The sequence below is a fragment of the Cyprinodon tularosa genome, unplaced genomic scaffold, assembly GCF_016077235.1.
Source record: "Cyprinodon tularosa strain WSP-4 unplaced genomic scaffold, ASM1607723v1 ctg71, whole genome shotgun sequence".
Taxonomy (NCBI): domain Eukaryota; kingdom Metazoa; phylum Chordata; class Actinopteri; order Cyprinodontiformes; family Cyprinodontidae; genus Cyprinodon; species Cyprinodon tularosa.
In genome coordinates, this window is record NW_024039463.1 from 4,691,076 (window position 1) to 4,716,198 (window position 25,123).

At 40.9% G+C, this 25,123-nt stretch overlaps 1 protein-coding gene across 1 annotated transcript; it reads right to left on the minus strand.

The window, feature by feature from the left end:
* Positions 1 to 81: 81 nt before the first annotated feature.
* On the minus strand, positions 82 to 24,051 carry cunh15orf39 (chromosome unknown C15orf39 homolog). Its single transcript, XM_038268791.1, has 3 exons — positions 23,607 to 24,051; positions 6,126 to 9,300; positions 82 to 1,466 (listed from the first exon to the last, which is right to left on the minus strand). The coding sequence occupies exons 2-3, from the start codon at positions 9,259 to 9,261 to the stop codon at positions 373 to 375; spliced, it is 4,230 nt and encodes a 1,409-aa protein (XP_038124719.1). The 5' UTR covers positions 9,262 to 9,300; positions 23,607 to 24,051; the 3' UTR covers positions 82 to 372.
* Positions 24,052 to 25,123: the final 1,072 nt, after the last annotated feature.

The window sequence follows — 25,123 nt, forward strand, 5'->3', positions numbered from 1 at the left end:
AATTTGCTCCAGGAACAAACAAGCAGAATATCTCTAAAAACAAATGACTTCAAATTAAGTACTGTAAACATACACATATCTCTAAAAACAAATGACTTCAAATTAAGTACTGTAAACATACACATGCATACATGTGGCACTGTTTGAAATTTGTTTACTTTTTTGTATGAAATGAGAAGTTAAAATATACATCGTGGTCAAACATATTTCAAATTGTATTTTCAGAGTAAAACTCAAAGCCACTGCATGTCAAAGACAAAGTCTTGTCATTTACATCTGAGGTTCAATAAAGAAAATAATAAAACATCCACATCAGCTTCATTGTTGATCTCTTCTGACAACAACCTGTCAAAAGTAAAACCTGAGGAACGTCTAGTCTTCTATTTTAAGCCAGCCCTTCTTGTAGTCCATCATCAGTTCCAGGTAGTATTTCCACTCTGGCTCGCTGTCATACTTCACCTCAAATATGGTTTTCAGAGGGTTGGTATGAGCTTCATGGATGCGAAGCACCTCTCCTCTGTACCACACCTCTGATTTATCATCTTCCTCATAAAGGTGTCGGATTCTTTTCCCCACCAAATCAGGATAGTAGAACCTCATGGCCCTCCTAGCAGTCTGGACAGCTGAGCGCAGGACCCAGCGCCTTCTATGCTCCGTGCTGTGGCAAGCGGACAAGTAGGGGCAGTATTTGATCTTTAGCAGAGACCTTTGTTTAGTTTTAGAGGAGCTGCTGGGGGGCCTACCAGGATGACGGAAGCGTTCTTTTCCCTTCCACCTGCGTAGCGCTTTAGGCATCCTTTGTTGGTCTCTCTCACTGCTTGCGCCCTCTCCAACCTCAGGTTGTGATGGCGAAGACTCGCCACCCATCTCTGACTGTGACACGGCTTCATAGCAAGCCCTTTTTCTCTTCAGGCCCACACTGAGCATCTTCCTCAGCTTAAGAATCATGCCTGAGCAGTTCTTGGATTGGACCAGGCGCTCTGAAGGTGGATTGTCGGGCAGCAGACTTGAGGATCCCTCAGTTTCAGCATCGCTTTGAGACAGCTCTTCCGATGTTAACGGACATGTCCAAGAGTCCTCACCCGATATGCTTTGTGCTGCCTCAGAAGAATCCTCCTCTGCAGCATTGTTATCCGATTCTGTATTCTTTGTCTGATTGACTTCAGGAGTTTTATTTATAGGTGATTTTAGATCACCTTCAACAACCGCCTGCTCTGCATCATTTGCCTGGTTTATATCGGACAAGCTTTTGTCCAGAAACGTATCCTTCAAACCACTCTTTAATGAGCTTTTGGTTTTATTCTTGCAAGGAGGTGGTTCGTTTTCCTCTTCCTTCATGCATCTCTTATGGTGTGGCTCTGACAGAGAGGCTGGGGAGGCAGGGCCGTCATTAGGATCAGGAGTGTCGCTGTTTGACACTTGATGTCCCGCATCTTGTTCTTTATAAAAAGGGTCCACATTTAGTCCTGCAACACAAAGATCATTGCATTTAGAAGACTAAAACACTGGTGGCATCTGCAGAAATACACAGTGCAGAGGTATGGTATACCAGTGAATTACAATATCATCAAAAGGTTAATTTATTTAAAAAAAGAATACAATATTAGATTTTTTTGTCTTAGATTTATTAGTGATACTTTTTTATTTTTTTTTATTTTGATAATGGCCCACAGTTTATTAAAAAAAAGAAAATTTTGTTTCTCAAATGTCTTTATATTATATTAGAGCAGTAAAAAAAAAAAAAAAAAAACTTTTTTTATACAGAAATGTCTTATGGGCTGCATAATTATAGAGGAGTCTGCTGACTCAACAGTCCAGCAGACAAGTAGACACCCCGACTAAGGAGAGATAAATCCTTAAAAAAGAAGCTGGTTTCCCTCACCTAATGTATCCTGTTATTGCAATGGGACATGGAGTAGAAGAAAAACATAAAAAAAGCAATGCTTCATTAACACTGATCAGTGCAAAAGGATGGGTGGTCAATCTCAGACCTACATATATCATACATTTTGGAACTACACTTCTAGACTGTGTCGTTAACATCTACATTAAATCAGCATGAAAAATTACTCTGTTGCTTCTGCAGCAATGATTCTATCTACAATCTGCAACTCAGCTAAGCTCTGAAGGGGCTTTGCTTCATATTCATCAAGACTGTTCCTGCGTACTTTCTTCTACACAACTTTTTCCTCCCCTAAATTATCTATCTCTATATATCTATCTGCTCTGTGAACAATTTGCTTCTTTAGAAGTGCCATTTTTGGCTTGGCCTCCCTTTTGAGGGCATCCATTGATGTCCTGGACAAGTCAGCAGTTTCCTCTATGATTGTCTTGACTTAAATACATTTCTGAAATAAAAGTGCTTTTATTGCTCTTTATGATAATATACCACTTAAATTACAACTTAGTTGTTTTTTTAGCTGTAAGCCATGATGAACAGACAGAGTTTAAATGAATGAAGGTAATAAGTGTAAGAGTTTGGGAGTTAAATTTTTTTAAATCAATTTTTTAATTGGTTTATTAAATAAACTTCTGATGATATTCTAATCGATATGTAATTCTGGGTGGAAAAAAAAAATCAGGTATCTTACAAATCAAAAGGGAAAATGACAGTTAAAGCAGATGGTAGCATTTATTTAGTGCTCAGGAAACATACTGAACAGCAATTTAGAAAGGGAACTTAGAAAGGATCTAAAGATAAACAGATAAATGAGATACAGTCATAGTGAGATTTCCTTCAAGCAAACATTATCCTGTCAACCTCCACCATCTATTAGCCGGGGGTAACACAGTAAACGTGAAGGCTGGGAACACAGTCAGCTGCTACAATGGGTGTCATCAAAGCACCAGTGAGGACAAGAGCAGAAAAGGAGCAAAGGTCCGTTACCAGAGTCAAGTGCCTTAAAAAGCAATGTAAAGCCATGTGCACTAGGAAAAAGGTGGTCATCAGTTCAGGAAAGATTAAGGAGAAACATAACATCCCTAATGATTACTACATGTGTGGCTAAAACTGAACGAATGCAACTTAAGTGAGTCAGAATCGAAGCATGTGAAATTTACTTTAAGCCATCTCACCCTTCCTAAAACCTTCAGCTCCACCATCTTATGTGACAAACACAAAGCAGCGCCTTATTTTGCAGTGTAGGGAAAAATTACAGATGGTCCTAATGAATGTGATCTTTTCAGTTTAGCTTATTTTACGGATAAAAATAAAAAAAATGTGGCGTACATTTGTATTCAGTTTTCTTTACTCCAATTTAAATAACAGCGATTGCAACCAACTGCCTTTAAAAGTCACCTACAGAGTCCATCTGTGTGGGATTTCATATGAGTTCTAAATAAATGAAAAGCTTCAAGTGTTTTTCAGTGAAGAAGAGTGCACAAATACTTAATATATGTTGGTTGAACTCCAACAAGTTAAGAGCTCAATACATGTTTGGCCTTCATAGATGAGAGGTGTGGGCTGCACGGTGCCACAGCTCGAATCGACAGGTTTCCCCCTTTAGTCCAAAAACATTTGCGTTTGGTAAATTGGTCTCTGTAAATGGCCTTTAGGTACGTGTGTTCTTGTCTTGCCTAATGCGCTTTGGTTACGTCATAAACCAGCCCGCCTCACTATTTATGAGGCCAGGTAACTATAACATTTCCAAATGATTCCACTTTTTTCATAGATCAGTTGAGCTGGCCAGCCTTTCCCCTATAGGCAGGAAAATCAAGTAAAATTACAGAAACTGATATAAGAGAAAGATTTCCTGCTATTTAATCATGGAAAAGCAAAGAGATGTTAATTAAAGGTCAGACTTATAAAACAAAAGTACACATATATACCTGGACTCTCTTTTGGACATCAGGTGAGGGTGATTCTGTAAAAAAATAAATGAATTTTATGTTGCATAATTGTTCTTCATTGTGCTTTATTCGTTACCAAAAAAAAGGGCCATCGCAGCAGAAAACTTGGATTAGACCAATTAAAAATAATTAATCAAAAAATGGGAAGTTTTGGAATGGGACAGAGAGCACTAAAAACAGAAGTGCAGTTCAGAGCCATTAAAAGGGGATGTCCTAAAAATAAGCAAGCTTGCGTTGAGTTTACTTCCAACAAACGTCTTGCAGAAAATGCAAAACCAAAACAAAAAAGAAACCCTGCAGAATATAAATGAAGCAGAATGTGCAGATTTCATCTCATCAAATCATTAGATCTTCTATCTGCTTTTTTGTGTATTTTTAGCTTGCTAACATATTCTTAATATCTCAACCTTAACTGTGGACACAGAAACTTTTCACTGACTGGATTCTTAGAAGTTTGTTTCAGCTAAAAGCGCCGTTTTGTTAATGAGTGATTTAATGCCATATTAAAAGGTTCAAAGATTATTCTGGTTTTCTGTCCTGTATTCCCTATTCACCAATTTCCCATGGTTATCTGAACCCTGCTTTTATTATAGACATGTTTTACAATTATAACACCATTAATTTTAAAGTAAAATTATGGCATTAGAGGCACCTAAAAATGAATTACAAAAAACTCATTTGTAGGAACATGTGAAGAGTAAAAATAAGATCACATTTGAAGTGATATATATACACACATATACATATATATATAGATATATATATACATACACCTTTTTAGTCATGTCTTGTAAAGAAGTGCTCATTTCCTGTTAAAAAGCACTTTATCTTTTTACCAAAGTCCCTGTTCTGAGCAGCAGATTTTTCGTGGCTTTCTTTCTATTTATCAGCAATCGCTCTCGGATTTGTTGCATTCAGGAATAACATTTGTGCTTAGATTCACCCACCTGAGCTGAGGCTCCTCTAGAGTTACTTTGGACCAGTTGGCTGATTTCTCTTGTTTTCTCTTGGTTTTTATCAGCCTGCCAGTTTATCTGGGTGGTAATGTCCTTATTGCTTTGTACCCGAGACATGCTCTGTTCATTTTCTGTTGACCCATTGAGCGCAGCTCCTCGAGATGTTTCGGTTTTTATTTTATCCTCAGCCCTCACGGTACCGCTGGATTTGTATTAAGATTACCGTAGATTATAAAAAAAGAGGTGAAATTAAACTACATTTACTTAGATTTCTAAAGGCGATTTGATGCACGGAATTTTATTTTAGGCTAAATGCATGTCACATATTTTCTGTTGAAAACCATTCCTCAGTATCATTTAAAATTGCATTTATGCACTTATTTTATCATATAAGATCCCTATTAATTGGTATACGTTTCTGATTATAACATAAAAAGTTTAAAGCTACAGTGTGTAATAATTACAGGGATATACAGTCAGAAATGTAATATATTATACATAACTATGTTATTTATCAACATCTACGAGCTCAGCCTCTTAACCTTAATATTTGCGTTGCCTTAGAAATCCTTATTTATAATTACATAGGAGCGGGTCTCGCAGCCATGGAGGCAGACATCTTTGCGCTACGGCAGCGCAGAGCCAACAAACTAGCGATTGCGAGATCGCCAAAACGTCACGACGATGTAGAAAAAATAACGGGTATATTTATTATCTTAAGTCTACATGAAATCTATACCCTGCACAGACTAATGAAATACTATCTGTAAAATTATCTATGTAAACAAACCTCATCACTTGAGAAGGTAGGTGATGCGGACGTCGTGGAAGACATTTTGTCCCGTAACGCTCGCCGTACTGTTGGGGGGAGAAGCGGTGGGGGGGAGATGTTCATCTTGCTGCAGTCTGCAGTCTGACCGCTAGATGTCGCTAAAAGTTACACACTGTAGCTTTAAGGTATATGAAAACTTTTTCAAGACCCTGTTCATCTGTTGGTTTATTCTTTCTCCAATTTTATTCATTTTGATGCAACAAAGCTGTTTTTCCTTTGACTACCGCCCTCTAAATAAGTTTTGCTATAGCTGTAAAATTTGATGGAAAACTTTATTTTTAAAACATTCAGCGAAATCACTTGTCTAGTTCCTAATCATTTAAATGCTGTATGTCTAGCAGGAAACATTTGCCAACCAAAGCAGCTGTTATTAGTTTCAGAAAGGAAGAACTGAGAAATATTAATCACACCTAATCCCAAACGTGGAACGAGAGTTAAGTGTTGGACCAATCTGGACAGACAACACGCAGCAAGAAGGACCTACTCACCCAGATGTTTGCACACATATGTGTAGTAGAGCAGGTTGACGGCCTCGGTGTAAATGTCCGGCAGGTGTTTTATTGACATCAGCCTTCTGAGCTTGGAAGAGCAGGCTCGCTTATGAAGCTGGATCAGGATCTTCTCTTCAGACAGCGTGGTGGGCCGCAGCTCCACCTTGTGCTCCTGCAGCACTTTGTCAACGAAGCTGCCTTGGACTGTGGGAAACAGCAGCTCCTTGACCACCAGCATCGGGAGAAACACGGCGCCTGTCCGCATTACGTACGGAAAGGGACAGTGTTTCTGAACCGTGTATTCCCTCAGCCTCTCCAGGACCTCTTTGAGTGCTGTTCTGATCTCCTCATTGATCCAGGCCTCTCTTGGTTTCGCGCCCAACAGACACGGCACTATTTGGTCCTTGCATGACTGAGATAAAGGCTCAGATATTTCCAGCTGAGACAGCCATTTTTTAAGGTCTTGCTCTGAAAAGGCAGACACTGATTTAGATATTAAGTTGCAGAGGGACTGGTGCAGCTCTAAGAAGTGCTTTCGTACTGGAGTTTGGAGCTTCTGTTTGGTTGTGAGTGCGGCTGTGGGCTGCGGGAGTGGATTCTGCTCTGCATGTTGGGCAGTCTTGCAGTGCTTACCATCAGGAAGAATGATATTGTAGGTGGAAAGTTTAAGACAATGAGGAGGAATGCTTTTAAAGCTGACTTTCCCTGGAGGCGGCACAGGACTGGGATTTGGTTGAAATGTAACCAGGCGGTTTCTTAATGTCTCATCCTGATGATTTTGGTTTATTTGTTCAGTCACCTCAACAGGTTTCAATTTATCTGATGATATATTTTCACTTGCAAATGAATTTTGTTTTTCCACTTCATTAGATTCGCATTTCTCTTTCAAAGCCACAGGCAATCTGTCGGGTGACTGAGTCACCTTCGGCTCTTTCTTCATTGCTTCTCTTTGGTTTTCTGTAGAGTTATTTACACCAGGAGAATCGACTTTTTCCACTTTAATCTGTGGAGCTTCTACAGAAGATGCATTGGCTGAGGTTTTCATGGAGCTTTTAGATTTGAGGCGGATAACAGATTCCTGATCATTTTGATCCAACCTCTTCTCTTTGGTGTTTGGCTTGAGTTTGTCGTTGTGTTTCTCAGAAGTCTGGTTGGGTTTCTGCTGCTCCCTTCCTGGAAACAAAACTCCTGATTGCTGCAGGTGCAGCTGGTAAGGTGCCAAGCTGAACACAGTGTCAATAACTGGCATAGGAGGCGAATCAGTTTTACCATTTGCCGTGGCTTTCTCCGTTTCCACCTTTTGTCGTTTGTTGTTGGTACATTCCACCTCATACACATCCTCATCTTCTACTTTGGAAGGAAGAGATGAGTGAGAAACACTCCTCTTTAGGCACTTTTTATTGTCACTGCTTCCTGCATCAGACACTGGCCCATTGTGCCTGCTTCCTGTTGCGACGGTGGGGGAGTAGATAATTTTTCTGACATTATTAGGCACAGCTGCATGGTTTCTGACAGAGCAGTGGTTGGGTGATGGGGTCGGCCATGCTGGGGAGACGGGAAGACTTTTTTGCTGTTTCTCTGGGGCTTCAATAGGGGAATGGTCCCAGTTTCTGTCCATGTTAACTGCAGGTCGCGTTTGAGCTGGTGGTTCTATGTAAAGGCTGGTAAATGGTTGGAAAAACCGGCCAATTTGAACGCTGGATGGCGAGACGGGAGCCGGGTTCATGTGTCTGGCAGGACTGCTTTTGTTCACCTGTATGAATGATGAACAGTGTAGCTGGTCAATCTGTTCGGTGGTTTTGGGTTTCTCTTTGAGTGTAGGGTGATCAATGTGTTGGCTGGACGAGGACGCATTTATACGACTCGGGTGATATGAAGATAAGGAGTTTTGCCTTTTTGAAGGGGCTCTGATTTGGCTTGGATTAAAGTGAAATCTTGGAACTGTGTAACACGGATATTCATAACCCTGCAAAAAAGTATGATTTGGCAACCTTTCAGGGCAAGACAGAGGAATATCAGAGCGATGTGGCCGAGACACTACGTAATGCTCTCGGGGGGTTGAGATCGAATGCTTATAAAGGAGAGGTCCATCTTCTGCCTGTTTACTACCACTCTCTTTCCTCTGCGTCCTGTTTTCCACCTCCCCGTTAGTCTGGGAGTAGTAAAACCCAGGGTGCTGTGTTAGCTGGCCATATTTGGACAAGGGAGAGCATTCCTGATAAACCTCTGAGGTCATATTCTCATATGTGGGACGGGGGGCGTATAGGCTGGGGTAGCCTGTGGGGGAGGTCTGCAAGGGCTGACTACCAGGCTGTCTGAAAGAACCAAACAGTGCACGGCTTGAGGGGCAGGGATAACTACTGTAGCTTGGCTCTATCACAGAGGGCAGAGTTCTGACCCTGCTTGGACTGTATCCCTCCATTGTCACCTTCTTCAGCTGTTCTGTACTGCACTCGAACTGCAAGTCTTTCTGCTGAAGCAGTGCCTGTTTTCTCTGAATAGGTAGCTTTTCAAGGTAATGTCCATTGGCTTGCATCCAATCATGTTCATGAACAGTGTTTGGTATCCTAGGAGAGATGTGCTCTATACCATATCTGTGTCCTATAACACAGCCCAGTTCATTACAGCAGGGGCCGAGTCCATAAACTGGCTTAGGAATCGCCAGGTAAACAGAGCTTTGCGATGGTGAGAGGGGGTTCTCGCCTCCTGATTTGGTTTTTCTAAAACCCACAGAAGAAACAGCTTTTGGACTGTTCGTCTCAGGACTTTTGGTGTAGACTGTAAAACCCTTCTTTACAGGGCTGTGATGATCTCCCTCTGAAGAAATGCTGTCCTTCCTGTGTGCCATGTGGTTTTGTAGCATTCCTGATAGGTGACTCAGGTGACTCACGGGACTTCTGTCATCTATTGGAGACGTCTTCGGGTGGCTCCAAGGAGGGGTGAATCCATCCCTTCCTTTAATTCTGGGTTCATAAGTAAAATAGGCTCCATTGTACTGCAGACTCTGCCTACCCAGGAGACCGGGCATGGCTTGCGGTTTTGACAGTCCGCTGGATGCTACTGTTCCATCAAATAAGGGCATCTTGCTTCGAAATCCCGGGTCTGCGAGGGTCTGTATCGATTCGCGGCTCATCCTCTGGCGATGCTAAGAAGCACTGATATGGCTCCAAACCTGGCAAAATATATAAAGAAAAAAAGAAATGTAAGATTTAGATATTTAAAACAAATGGGCATTTTAATAGATTACAAAAGAACCGAAAAGTTTAACAATTATTTGAGTAATTGCATACAAACGGTTAGACTTTTAAAATAGTCTTTAAACACAGAGTTTCATTTTAAAGTTACATTTTTTTTTATGTTTATGATCATGGCCTACAGCTAATGAACAAGTGAACAACATATTTCACCCAATTCTAAAAAGAACAGGAGTAGTAAAAAGGTTAAATGAAGACATGTTTAACCACGGTCCTGTTACGGTTTGGACGATCATGGGAAAGACGGCTGACATGACAGCTGTCCAGCAGACAGGTTGTAAATGACCCGATTTCCAATTTAGTTACAAGACATATTACAACGTGAAGTTATTATTTATTTATTTATTTTTGCTTCCATTAATTTTGTGAATATACAATGCTTTACATTTTACCTTGTTTTAAGAGGCTTTATTTTGAAAGTACGCGACGTTTCTAGTTAGTGGCTACAGCGAGATACGGAGAAGAAGAGTCTGAAATTGAAACGTAGAAAAAGAAGGAAAGAACGTTAAAATATTACTTCTTATTTTAAGGACTCGCACCCTGCGAAGTGGCACAAGGTTAGTCCTTATTTGATAAGACATGTTTAATATGTGTTCATGTGTTTAGAAATGCTTGTGAAAAACTTTTTTTTTGTTCGTTATTAAGTCTCTGTAGCTTATGTATAACGGGCGGATTTTACATAGTAACGGCCAGTACCGTAATACATTTTTTCTTCTGTGCTTTGCCTAGCTCTTACGTTGGTCGGTTAAAAGGATTATTGTGGACAACGATGATACACTAATAAACAATAAAACCATCAGTCAAGTGCTGACCATCATTCGGGGGAGATGCGACAGTAAGAGCTTCACCTGCACCTGCTTCAAAGAGCTGCTTACGCAATCTACGGACAGCACGGAGCAAGCAGCAGTGAATCGTAGCAGGTGTAACGGTCAAGAGAGACGGTAAGGACGAAACTACATGCAAAATGGATGATGTGAAGGAAGAAATAAAGAAGCTACAAACGGAAATAGAAGAAAGTAGAGGCTTACTTCATCAAGGAGAATGCGAAGGCATATCAAGGCAGGAATTAAAGAAGTTAATTGAAAGCAAAGAAAAACGAATAGCCGAACTTAAACATGAAATGAGTGAGAAGGAGGAGGAGCTTTTTTCACCGCGACGTACACAACGTCTTCATAAACCTACTGAAAGAATGCAGGAATATCAAATGGATGAATTAACTAAAAAGGAAAAACGTTTGCTCAGCCTGTATGAACAATGGAAAATTCTAATTAGAGCTTCCAGAGAGAATTTAAAGAGAGACATATCAGAGTCTGAACTGGCCACTATGGCAGATGATGTGGAGAAAGGAATGAATGAAATAATGAAACTTTATGGAGAAATAAGAGAAAAAGTTACACCAAGCACTGAACTTAGAAGAAAAATTGATGCATGTGAGGCTGTAACAAAAGACATTGTAAAAATAATTTTAGAGCGTTTAGCAGCAATAAGTGGAGATTTTGATGAAGAAAATGAAAGGCGCCGTCTCCACCAGCTACTAGCCAATGACTATGCTCACTCAATATATGGAACTGCCTCTCAGTCACGAGCTAGTCATTCCGACTTGATAAGCATAGCTGCTAAAAGAGCCGAAGCAGCCGCTGAATTTGCTGCTAAGGAAGCGCAATGCAGGGTAATGCAAGAAGAAATAAAGCAAAAGGAGAAAATAAGGTTAATGGAAGAGCAGCACAAAAGGGAATTGGACATACAGAGGGCTCACTTAGAACGCCTACAAGCAGAAAGAGACAGAGATGTGGCTCGTGCCAGACTTGAGATTTATGATCGAGAAATCGAACAGGAAAGTATGTATCAGCCTATACAGCCAGACACCAGACAGCTTACTTTCCACACACATGCAGATCCTCAATCCCTTCACACAGTTAAGCCAGCACCCCTAACTGATGCCTCCTATCTGGCTCAAGCAATTCAAGATAGCATAGCCACACACAGACTCCCAATTCCAACACCTACAGTGTTCAGTGGTGATCCAATCCACTACATTGAATGGCGAGCCTCATTCCAGTCGCTCATTGACCGAAAGAATATTTCCTCTGCTGATAAACTCTATTACTTAAAAAAATATATCAGCGGCGCAGCTCAAAAATGTCTTGAAGGCACGTTTTACAGAAGTGATGAGGAAGCATACAGAGATGCTTGGAATAAGCTTGACCAACGTTATGGGCAGCCATTCTTAATTCAACGAGCTTTTAGAGACAAGCTGTCAAAATGGCCAAAAATTCAACCTAAAGATGCTGAGGGGCTAAGGACATTTTCTGATTTTCTGAACGCATGCTTACAAGCAATGCCCCATGTGAGAAGCCTAGAAATATTAAACGACTGTGAAGAGAATCAAAAGCTGATGCTTAAAATACCAGATTGGCTGTCGGCTCGTTGGAACCGTCAAGTCACTAAGATCCTCATGGATGGTAGAGAATTCCCTTCCTTTAAGGAGTTTGCCAACTTCCTGTCTCTGGAAGCAGAGATCGCGTGTAATGCTGTCACTTCACTTCATGCTCTCTACTCATCTAACGAAAAAAAAGGGGCAAAGGAGTTAAAGGGAAACAAAGCTAACGTTCTCAGCACACAAGTGGCTACAAATGATAATTCGTCAGTTAGCAATATAAAGTCAAAACACCCCTGCATGTGGTGCAAAAATGACAAACATCAACTACATAAATGTCCAGACTTCATTGAACAGTCTTTAAATGATAAACGGAAATATGTGAAGGAAAAAAGGTTATGTTACGGTTGTCTCAAGCCAGGTCACAATGCCAAGGAATGCCGTTACCGTCTTACCTGTGACGTATGTAAGGGGAGACACCCCACCTGTCTCCATGATGACAACTACAAGGCATGTGAAAGGCGAACTGAGCTACATTCTACGTTGAAAACAGATTCTAACGCCACAGAAACTACAGAAGCCAAAGCCCTCAATGTCACTGCAGGAGGACAATCATGCAACACCTCCATGATTGTTCCTGTTTGGGTGTCTCTGGCCACCAATCCTTTAAAGGAGAAGCTCGTCTACGCATTGCTGGACAGCGACAGCACAGCGACAGCGACAGCACATTCATCAACAACGAGGTGAGCAATGAGCTGCAAGCAAGCATGCAACCTGTTAAGCTAAAGCTTACCACTATGCTAGGAGAGAACATGATCGTGAAATGTGAGTGAGTAATTGGACTCAGAGTGAGAGGCTACCATTCAGGCATCCACATCGACCTTCCTCCTGCATACACAAAAGACTGTATTCCAGGCAACCGCAATCATATACCCACTCATGAAACTGCACATCGATGGCCTCACTTAAGTTCCATTGCTGACAAGGTTCCACCTCTTCTCCCCTGTGACGTTGGACTTCTGATCGGGTACAATTGTCCTAGAGCTTTAACACCTAGACAGGTATTAACAGGAAACGACAGTGAGCTGTATGCAGTTTGTACGGATTTAGGTTGGAGCATTGTGGGCAAATCAATGCCAAACTCAGATGGAGCAGAGACTAGCCTGTGTCATAAAGTCTCTGTAAAGGAACTTCCTCCAATAACACCAATGGATGTGATTAGCGCACTAGAGTCAGACTTTAAGGACATGAAAGGGGATGACAAAACAGTATCACAAGAAGACCTTGGTTTCGTGGAAAAACTGAAAGAAGGCATAAGACAAAATGAACAGGGACACTACGAAATGCCATTGCCTTTCAGGCACCGACCACACTTACCTGACAATAGGAAACTCGCAGAAATCAGACTTAGTCACCTGCGAAAGAAGTTTTACAGAGATGAGAAATATAAAAGAGACTACACATTGTACATAAAAGAAAGCATAGAAAGAGGTGAGGTAGAAGAGGTGCAAACTGATGGAATCCCAGGGGAGCGATGGTACATCCCCCATCATGGCATATACCACCCAAAAAAGCCTGACAAGCTTCGCGTTGTATTCGACTGCTCTGCGAAGTATTGTGGCACAAGCCTCAACGAACATCTTCTCCCAGGGCCCGATATGATCAATAACCTCACTGGTGTGCTCCTACGGTTCAGACAGCATCCAATTGCACTTATGTGTGACATAGAAAAAATGTTTCATCAATTCCATGTGCCTGAACAGGATCGTGACTACCTGCGGTTCCTATGGTGGAAAGACGGAGATGCCAGCACAGAGCCTCAAGACTACCGAATGAAGGTCCATCTATTTGGCGCAGTGTCATCCCCTGGTTGCGCAAATTATGGGTTGAAGAACCTTGCTAATGAGAACAGACGCTCACACCCAGTTGGGTCACAGTTTGTAGCAAGGGACTTTTATGTAGACGATGGCGTCACAAGTGCAGATACGGTTGAAAAGGCCATTCGATTGGCGCAAGAGGCAAGAGAGATATGTGGCAAAGGGGGGCTCCGTCTCCATAAATTCATCTCAAATAGTGAAGCTGTTCTACAGAGTATACCCTCATCAGAACGGGCCATGGAAACAAGGACAAAAAAATTGACTTTCTCAGACACCCAGCTAGAGCGAGCTCTTGGGATTCACTGGAGCATTGAAGATGATAGTTTTAGATTCAGCAACACTCTGGCAAACCAGCCTGGGACACGTAGAGGCATATTGGCTACAGTCGCCTCCATATACGACCCTCTAGGATTCCTGTCGCCGTACGTCCTTACTGGAAATAAGATTTTGCAGGAAATATGCCAACAAGGTGTCAGCTGGGACGAACCCCTGCCTGAAGCACTGAAGCCACGGTGGGAGAGTTGGCAACATGACTTTGCAAACCTAGAAAAGATCCATATAGCTCGATGTTACGTACCTGTTGATTTCGGAGACGTCATAGAAAAGGAATTGCATCACTTTTCTGATGCAAGCACAAACGGATATGGACAATGCTCTTATTTAAGAGTTAAAAATAGCAAAGGAGAGATTCACTGCTCTTTGGTGATGGGGAAAGCTAGAGTTTCTCCAACAAAGTTAACAACAATACCAAGGCTTGAATTAACAGCAGCCGTAGTCTCAGTTACTGTCAGCAACTTGCTCAGAGAACAGCTTAGCTGTGCTAATACAAAAGAATACTTCTGGACTGACTCCAAAGTAGTGTTAAGCTACATTAACAACGACTCAAGGCGTTTTCATACGTTCGTCGCCAACAGGGTCCAGAGGATCCGCAATAGCACTACCCCCCAGCAGTGGCATTACGTGCCAACAGATAGGAATCCAGCTGATGGAGCTTCACGAGGAAGAACAGTGAATGAACTGATCAAATCAGAATGGTTTTTCCGGTCCCAGGTTCTTGTGGGAAAGTGACATACCTACACCAGAAGATGTGACACCAGATTTGGAGATAGGAGATCCAGAGATCCGAAAGACTCAAACACTGCAGACATCTGCGTTACTGACATCAGAACCAGTAAGCATTACAGATCGTCTGTCAAAGTTTTCATCATGGTCCCGGGGCATCAAAGCAGTGGCCCGTCTGATTAGGAGGGCTAAGCAGATAAAGTCAAATGCGCCCTCTACAGTGAGTGAACAAAAAGGCTCAGAATGTGTCATAATTAGAGACCTGCAGAGACAAACATATGAAAATGAAATTGGACAATTAAAGAAAGGAAATCAGTTGACAAAAGGCAACAAACTACATAACCTGGATGTCTTTATTGACACAGACGGCATTGTGAAGGTGGGAGGAAGACTTCGGCTCTCATCTCTCTCAGATTCATTTAAACACCCCATTGTCATTCCTAAAGACCACCATGTTACTAAACTAATAATAGCACACAGCCATGAAATAACCAAGCATCAAGGCAAAGGCTTCACTGCAAATGAAATCAGATCCAGTGGATATTGGATTCCAGGTATGAGCAGAGCAGTTTCTTCATTTATTCGTCAGTGTGTCATATGTCGCAGACTTAGGAGACCAGCAGAGAGCCAGCGAATGAGTGATCTGCCGGAGGAACGTATGGAGCCTTCCCCTCCTTTCACTTATTGTGGCATGGACTGTTTTGGACCCTTCGTCACGACAGAAGGAAGAAAGCAGCAAAAACGGTATGGGCTTCTCCTCACCTGCTTTTGTTCACGAGCTATCCATTTAGAAATGCTGGAAGACATGTCCACCGATGCTTTCATTAATGGATTACAATGCTTCATCGCCATCAGAGGTGCTGTCCGTCAGATCCAGTGTGATCAGGGCACCAATTTTGTTGGAGCCAAGAATGAGTTCAAAGCAGCCCTCCAAGAGCTTGACACCAACAGATTAAACACGTTTCTATCACAAAGGCAATGTGACTTTGTAATGAATGCGCCCCATTCTAGTCACGCAGGTGGAGTATGGGAGCGCCAGATCAAAACGCTCAGAAGTGTCCTCAACTCTACTCTGGCACTTTCCTGCAACAGACTCAACGACTCTACACTTTGAACTCTGCTGTATGAAGTCATGGCTATAGTTAACAGTAGACCCCTCACCGTTGAAAATCTACTCAGTCCAGACAGTCCAGAGCCTTTGACTCCCAATCACCTCATACAAATGAAGACCAGCCCAGCACTGCCTCCACCAGGCATGTTCCCAAAAGAGGACCTGTACGGCACAAAAAGATGGAGACGCGTGCAGTATCTAGCGGAACAATTCTGGAGCCGCTGGAAACGAGAATATCTTCACAGCATTATGACAAGACAGAAATGGTATGCACCGAAAAGAAATCTGAAAGAAGGTGATGTTGTGATGGACATTGATGAACTATCACCTAGAGGTGAGTGGAGGCTTACAAGGATCACTGAAGCTATGAAAGGTAAAGATGGACTTGTAAGAAAGGTGAAAATCTCTGTTGGAGATAAGAGACTGAACAAAAAGGGTGAGCGCTTAGGTAAGCCCTCCACACTGGAACGTCCAGTACAGAAGTTGGTACTGTTGTTATAAGCTCCTTAAGCCGATGTTATGTTTAAGCTGAAAATGAGCAGAAGTTACTGTTAAGATCATTTCAAATGTGAAAATTATTTGTAGTTCATTTAAGTAATGAAATAATTATAATTTTGGTGGGAGTGTAAATGACCCGATTTCCAATTTAGTTACAAGACATATTACAACGTGAAGTTATTATTTATTTATTTATTTTTGCTTCCATTAATTTTGTGAATATACAATGCTTTACATTTTACCTTGTTTTAAGAGGCTTTATTTTGAAAGTACGTGACGTTTCTAGTTAGTGGCTACAGCGAGATACGGAGAAGAAGAGTCTGAAATTGAAACGTAGAAAAAGAAGGAAAGAACGTTAAAATATTACTTCTTATTTTAAGGACTCGCACCCTGCGAAGTGGCACAAGGTTAGTCCTTATTTGATAAGACATGTTTAATATGTGTTCATGTGTTTAGAAATGCTTGTGAAAAACTTTTTTTTTGTTCGTTATTAAGTCTCTGTAGCTTATGTATAACGGGCGGATTTTACATAGTAACGGCCAGTACCGTAATACATTTTTTCTTCTGTGCTTTGCCTAGCTCTTACGTTGGTCGGTTAAAAGGATTATTGTGGACAACGATGATACACTAATAAACAATAAAACCATCAGTCAAGTGCTGACCATCATTCGGGGGAGATGCGACACAGGTAATGCCTACTGATGCATTGATAAGCTCTATCTAAGATTCAAATAAATTTTACATTTTACACTACATAAAGTGTGGAGGTAAAACAGAGGCACCGAAGATTTACACGATCCAGAGTGAAGCGTGCAATCATCGATCATTGGAGAAGCCATGTCATCTGCTGGTGTTGGTCCACTTATCAAGTCCAAAGTCACGGAGCAATCTACATTTTTAAACACATCATGCTTCTCCTTGTTAACAAGCTTTATAGAGATGCAGATATGATTCTTCAGCAGGACTTGGCACCTAACCTTGTGCCAGAAAGTTCCAGCTCTTTCTTTGATGACTAACCAAACGAAGCAGGCAAGCTAATCAAAAAAAAACAGCAAAAGCCACATGGGCTTTCGTAAACTTTGCTTTGGGACTAAATAATACTTGTGTCTTTAAAAGGCACTACAGAAAGACAAATGTTTACCTACTTACCTGAGAAGAGCAACAGCCTGATATATAGCTGCATTTATAGCTGCACTGAGGAAGTAATTCATGCTAAATGCTTCTGAATTATTAAGTTCGAGAACCACATAATATGAACATATCTTTTATTGGAAAAAAAAAACGTTTTTTGAAGTTGTTCGTATTTTATGAAAACTTGATTAATTTTCCAATAAGCTGTAAACTGTCTTTAATAAATTAACACCTGAACCGCATCTTAATCCTTATTTTAATGAATTGCGGAAATAAAACCAACTTTCCCTCATGTACTGGACCTATATTTAAATCTGATTTAGATGTCATCTTGAATAATCTCTCGCTTTGGAAATATGGACACTCCTAGCAGAAATATGACCATTTTGTGCACATAGCAGAGCCATCATTAGATAAGAAACAGCTTGAGGCAATTTCGCAACCTTGACAAATCTCGTGGTTTATCACACAGGTCACACTCAGTGTTATCAGCTGATTCACAGAAATGGTGAAAACGCTGTTCAACAACTAGCAGTAAAGTTACAATCTGAAAAATGCTTGAGGATGATTTATCATTTACTGCTTCAGGAAGAACTCCACAGACTGAGCAATGCGGAGAATAAGGGGTTTTTCCTCAACAGCCGGTTGGTTTAGTTAGATGACATAATTCCCGTATGTAGCTGGTGCCAGTTATCACTTTAAGGGTGAGAACTACAACTCAACAAGGCGTGAAATGGCTTTAGACACACTTGATCCATTGTTAGTTTGCTTTGGTTTGTTCCAGATGCTAGGATCACTGGTCTCCGTCAGATGGGAACATTCAGCCAAAACAGAATGGGTTGCTGCATCTGGCATGCATGCCTTCTCTTGTGTTTACATCCTGGGACAGAAAAACAGCAGACTGGACTTTGTGTTTCAATTCTGCATTTTTCTCACCACAAAACTTTAGCAAGATGTGATAGTTCCTTTTTTTTTATGTACTTCTTTAATGTTGCTGTGGGACTGAGTCATATCCTTTTTATATTAATCTGATTACCGTTTTCTTTTTTGTTGGATTTTTTTAAAGTCAGTTGAAAATTGCCATTAGTTTGATGAAAAGTTTAAAGTGCTAAACAATTAAAATATCTTTTTTTTTTTTTATCCAAATAAAAGGATTCGCAGCAGATTATCAGCAGTTGATAAAGTTAATGATGAATAATTGGTGATGTTTGCATTTTTTTAACCCTCATGCTAGGCAGATTTATAAACTCCCCTGTTTTAGTAGTGTGTTCTTTTCCATTTCACCAAACAAATCATTTACAGCCCATATAAATCATTACCCCAAAAAAATAAATATCTACGGTAGCTCTAAGGTGCCAAGTAACACTCAATACTTAAAAAAAAACAACTAAAGGCACCTAAAAATTAAACGCAAGTGTGCATTTTTTAAAAACATCCCTGCAATCTCCAAGTTGAACCACGGATTCTTCACCCCACTGCTTCGGCACACTTCTGTGTAGAAAGTTAGAAATACAGAAGTGACTCTTCTCCCCTTTCTTATTTCCGTTTCAGCCCTGCAGAAGGAAATGTGAGTCACAAAGTGCTGCAATTACCATAAGGGGGGAGCATGGTGATCTCTAAAATCACATTAAAGAGAATAAACCTGCAGTTCATATAAAGGTTGGTTCAAATTATTTCTACCATGTGATTCTTATATACATGTACCTGTATCTAATGGGAGTTACTAGGTATTGGTATCACAAACTGTTGGGATATTTCCAGGCCACACATTCGCAGGACACTCAGGTCCAATGGGGGGTGGTAATGTCAGTGCAGGAGTTCTCGGTTTTTATTATTTTAAAGAAATGGGGAACCTGCCAATCTCCACAGAAAGGTTATGTATAGTTTCAATTCTCACAAATTCATCTAATCAAAAAGCTTAAAAACTGATAATTCAGGTCACAGGTTCACAACTTATCATAAGTTCAGAAATGTTATTAGGAGTTGCTTGTTCAGGGCGACAGTGCTGTTGGGTGCAGGAGTTGCCCTGGTTCAAGCCCCGGCTCTGGCTTTCAGTGTTGTGTCCTTGGGCAACTGCAACATCTATTGATTGTGGTCAGAGGGCCGGTGGCGCCAGTGTACGGCACTTGCCTCTGTTAGTGAGCCCCACTATCAGTGTGAGTGTGTGTGTGAATGTAGTTTAAAGCACTTTGGTCAAGTCTCCTGACTTAAACGTTTAAATAATGTAAGTTTAGTAACTTTTTAGCTTGAAACGTACTGCATTAGGCGATCAGTATTTTGCCACTTTTCCACTGCCAACACTTCGGTCAGCTCTAACCGGCTCAGACCGCTTCGCCGGATTTTCCTTCACATGTTTTTTTCCAGTCCTGCATTTTGGGACCTGCTCTGCAGTAGGGCTGACAGGGCTGCGATGTGATGCAAGAAGACTACTGCTCACGGACCGACCATGAGTACGGTTAGCTACAGGCTATAGCTATGGGGAGAAATTAAAGAATTTCATAAAGGTAGCATATGGAACAATAATCCATGGATTTAACCACAAAATTCTGCGAAGATCTTAAAAAATGTGTGACAATAAAGATATTTAGGACCAATAACGCCAGATTTATCCAAACTGAAAGCAGCGTACAACAGCTAAAGTTTATTTTGCTTTGCCTGTTCGTACTTGAAACTTCGTTTTTCTTTCATACGCCCACCTTAACACCCGACCTTTTACTTTCAGTGGGGACATTTCAGGCTTCTGGGTTTCATTTTCACAAATCAGAAAACTACACCTGAAGAAGACTGACAGAACAAGAACACAACAGCTTTCTGGATTACATACAAACAAGAGCACCAGATTAAATAACAACCTTTCCCAACTGATCACACAAAAACCCAGCTGTGAAGATGCACAGTCATTTCCCCAGGAACGCTCATAACAAAACCATTAGAAAACATAAACAACTCATGTAATACTGCATGTAGAAAATAGAAGATGCCATCTGAAATTAATCCTCCTGCAATTCCGGGCTTAGATGGGGCTAAAGGTGGGGCTTTTACCCATACCTCCAGCCATCAGTGAGTGTAAAAGGAAAATAATTGAACGGCTTAGGATAAAGAAATGAGAGGAGTGATCATCCAGTAGACAGCACTTTATTGCTTTTTGCAGAGTCACAGCATAAGAAGTGCCCAATCGTGTGATCGGTCCCTTTCTAACTAAGCAGAGTTAGATACCTTTTATTGCTTGTTGTCCTGTAGGGAGGGTATGATACAAATAGTAAAAAAAAAATTAGAGTAGAAATTCTTCCAAGCAGATAAAAATAATTTGAACTGACACGGAAAACCAAATACTCACCTCTGAACCTGTGAGAGTTTACTCCCTCCCAAGGAGGGATCAATCTTAGGAGATAGGGATACAATGGTCTCAGTCATCGTTTGACCTTGTAGGTGTAAATCTGCCTGAGCGAACGGTTTGGGAGTAACCATAGAAAGACGGATACACATGAAGAAAACAGGTGATCACTGACCTTTTCCCACTACACCACACAGGTTCCCGGGCGGACTAAGCACGGTCAATAAGGTGGGGAACTATGAAGTTATTCTTTAAACTTTGTCACATTGGTGGGTTAAAAAAAAAAAAAAAGTTCAGTTTAAGGTTAGGTATCAATTCAAGATGATTAGAATCAGGTTCATGTCCAAGCTTTAACCAGGCCACACAAAAGACTTTATCAATGCATGTTTTTATTCTTTTACTATTCAGAAGTGGACTTACGTACGTGTTTTAGATTGTTGTCCTGCTGAATAACTCAAGTGTGATTTGGCTTAAGGTCACAAACTGATAGAAAGAAAATCTATTTCAGAATTTTTTGAATAGAATTGAACTCATTGTTCATTTAGCCTGTGAAACAGTAAAATAGTCCCAGAGGATCACACTTCCAACATAATTTTGGACTATTGGTTTGATGAAACATTTTGTTTGCTCTGACATTTTCCATGAATTTTCAATTCTGTTCCTTCAGTCCATGTATTTGTTTACCAAAAGTCTGGATGATGGTCAGAAAATGTGAGAGGGGCCAATGTATTGTTCTCTTCAAAAGTGGTTTTCTCTAATAGATGCCTTTTTTCAGCGGTCTTGGGTTTGGATCAGCCTAAGTAAGCTCATCAGCGGTTTATATGTTGGTTTTTTCCTTTTTTTAGGAGGAATCATCAATACACTTTTTGATTAATTATGGTTGGTTTAACAGTCTTGAAGGCTCTTTTTTCTCACTTTGTGGATAATGGCTTTCATTGTACTTTGCTAGAGTCCCACATCCTTAAAACTGGCTTTCTAACTTTTTCAGCCTGACGAACTGGTGATAGATGTCTAGGTTAACCTCCTAGAGCAGGGGTCTTCGACATTTTCCAAGCCAAGGCGATATATTGTATATATAGTGTATAAAATTGTGTAATATCAAACTGGTCCTATAGTCACTCTATTACAGATGGAGTCATGTAACAAAAGTAATTCCTCCCTGGGATTATTAAAGTATTTCAGATTCTGATTCCTGGTTGATGGGACAGGTGTTGTGAATGAAACAGTGCCGAGCTTGAAAGAGCTCCTGTGTGCCGCTGAATGTGTGCACTGACGACTGAAAGACATCTTCTGCCTCCATTTATCTGTTTACTGCAGTGTGTTGAATGAATGTTAATGTGGATTTAAAGACATTTCAATTAGTGGAAAAAATTGCTATATAAAAAAAATCTAATCAACCAAAACTTTTGCAACCCCCATGCAATCCCTCCATGGACCCCATAGGGGTCGCGGACCCCCTGTTGAAGACCTCTGTGCTAGAGCAATATCCCCATGACACGATCATGAATATGAGAGGCGATGAAAGGATATGTTATGCATGTTTTATGCTTTTTAAATTTAACCCATTCTTGTTAGGTGTGAAAGAGAAGCAAAAACAAACGAAATAGAAATATGTGAGGGGTTGGAGGTTGCCACCTCACACCAGTAACAAATATGTCGAGGTCATGCTAAACTTTTCCTTTTTTTTAACTAAGCACTTATTCCCCTCTTATTCGCATCACTGCAAATATCCCTGATGTGTTTTATCAGCTGACAAACTCGAAGTTACCTAAAATATCTCAGAACATGGGTTGCAGCAGCTTTATCAAATCCCGTGACCACACATGCATCCGGAGAATAAAAGCATAGCCTATAAAACTGAGATGCAGATGTACAGAAATATATAAAACATGGGCCCATCCAGCCTTTTGTCACCCAGAAGATGAGCATGGGCCTGCTGCCTTTACAGATATTATCAGTCCATTCTGTTGACACTTTTAAGGTGAAAGAGAGAAAAAAAGTATGTATCTATATAAATATATACCCACATACATGGGGTGATGTCTTATCTGCAAAGAGAGGAGAAGTGTGGTTTCTGTGCATGGAGGAGGAAGCAGCAGCAGAGCTGTTTTCGGCGGACGGAAGGCGCGGTCTGTCAAGGGTGCGCGTGCTCGCGTGGCGAGCAGCGTGTATGTGTGCGCGTGAGCGGCACCCCACTCTAAACTCCCATGATCTATAGGGCAAAGGGTGATGGAGTGCGACTTCCGAAAGCAAACCGTCCAAACTGACAGGCCACAAACCACGCGAGACCTCGAGGACGCGCAGAAAAGTTCACATCACTGCAGGCGTGTTTTTATGCCGCCGCATACAGAAGTTTGCGACAGGAGAAATAGCCTAATTATTTCCGCCCTCTAATAAAAAGTGGCGCAGAGAGAGAGAGAGGGGGGAAAAGTTGCCTCTCAGCTTCTCCTGGTATCCGGATGATTTGCATGTTTTGAGGAATGAGTAAACACAGCCTCGTTGTCCCCGCCTGCACGAACAGCCCGGCTTCAATTGATATAAGAAGGACGCAAATAACATGGAAATAGTTGAATATTAACTTGCGATCACAGTGCGACTCATTTCCATACAGGCTGCGCACAGAGAACCACGATTAAATTATATCAATAAAAAAAATTATATACCTATTGTGGCAAAAAATGCAAAAAACATTGTAAGCTGTCAGGAGGTGAGAACTTTAAACTGTGTTTTTGTCAGATTGTTTTTAAAAATGGATTTCGTTTTATGCTTTGCAATCCTCCTGCTATTACTCAGATTTTGTAGTTTTATATGTAAAAGGAGGGGAAAAAACTTACCTTTCTGTTTTGGTAAATAATCTCCACATATAATCCATGAAAGTCCAATTATATTGATAATAAAGAGGGGGTCAAATATCTCCAATCGGCTTTTTGTTGCGGTTCAGCTCTAGTGCGTAAAAATCCCACCAAATGGAAAACGGAGGCATGCTTAAAAGATTTGGCCCAGCTGGCCCTGAATCCTCGAGGCTTTTAGTGAAGTTAACAAAGTGGAGAAAAGACAAAAGGGTGGAGGATGGTCTTTGATCAATAGGCGGAGTTATACCCCGAGTCAAACCAGGGCTTGTTTTCCTCACATGGGATGTTTTCCCGCTGGTGACTCCCTCGTTTTTTATTGGCCTTATATCCTGAATGCCCGGCGGCCAGCTGGCAAATAAACCGAAGTTAAGACTTGTGGATGTTTTTTCTCTGACGGATCGCGCTCTGCTGCTGCTGTCACGCCTCCCTTCGCTTTCCCCAAATTCGACTTTCTCTATCCTTCAGAGAATCGCGGTCACTTCCAGGGGCGGCGCTAGAGATGGGGGGCCGGGGTTGGTCATGGCCACCCTTAGCCAATCATTGGCCACCCCTGTGGCCACCCCTACCATTTCCCCCTCTAATACAGACTGTGGCAGCAGTAATACTCTGAAGGGGAATGTTCAAACTTATTAAAAATTACAATTTGTCATATATTAACAATTACTTGACAACAGAAACACTGTGGTTAATTATGCACATTAATATACAAACATTAAAGATGATAGATACAGAATTCATGCTCTTTTCAGAACAAAATTTTGAATTATTTGGGCTAAAGATAAAATGATGTGCCTCTTCAAGTCATCTAGGAGTCTTCAGTTAAATTATAGATAAATAACTACTTTAATAATAACATAAAAATTCATTAAATGTAGATATTAGTAGGTAATGACAATTGAAATACGAGATGTTCGCCCCAGAACTCAAACCTGAAAGAATTTTGTCCACTATAAAATTCTTAGTAACCTTACCTACTTAGTAACCTTTTATTTACACAACATTGATTTTTAAATATATGCGTCTATGTGTTAGCAAAGGCTTCAGGAAAGTAAGAGTTTGTCTTTATTTAGACAATATGGATGTTGTGCGTGTTCCTGTTGGAACAGTGTAGATTGACCCTGAGGTTCTGGTGCCTTTCGGCCATCCCTCAATGTTCATTGGTTATTGACTGGCCACCCCTATTAGGTTTTCGGGCTACGTCTCTGCACTTGACGGAAGCGCATATTTTTCTATCCCCCCTCCGACATTAGCCTAATATAAACGCCTAATGAGGGCTTCTGTGGGTTCTCTGAAAACGCTTCACAGTTCAGTGACTTTAAAGTTCTCACACTTCACTTTATGATCAAATAAAGCATATAGCTCCTTGATAAGATAAGTAAAAGCACACAGATGGGACGCATTTCCTCACACGATTACTGAAACCTTCACAACAGACAAAAGTTAATGAGTAATTTTAAGAGATAAGGGACCAACTATAACATTTCTTACTATTTATACTA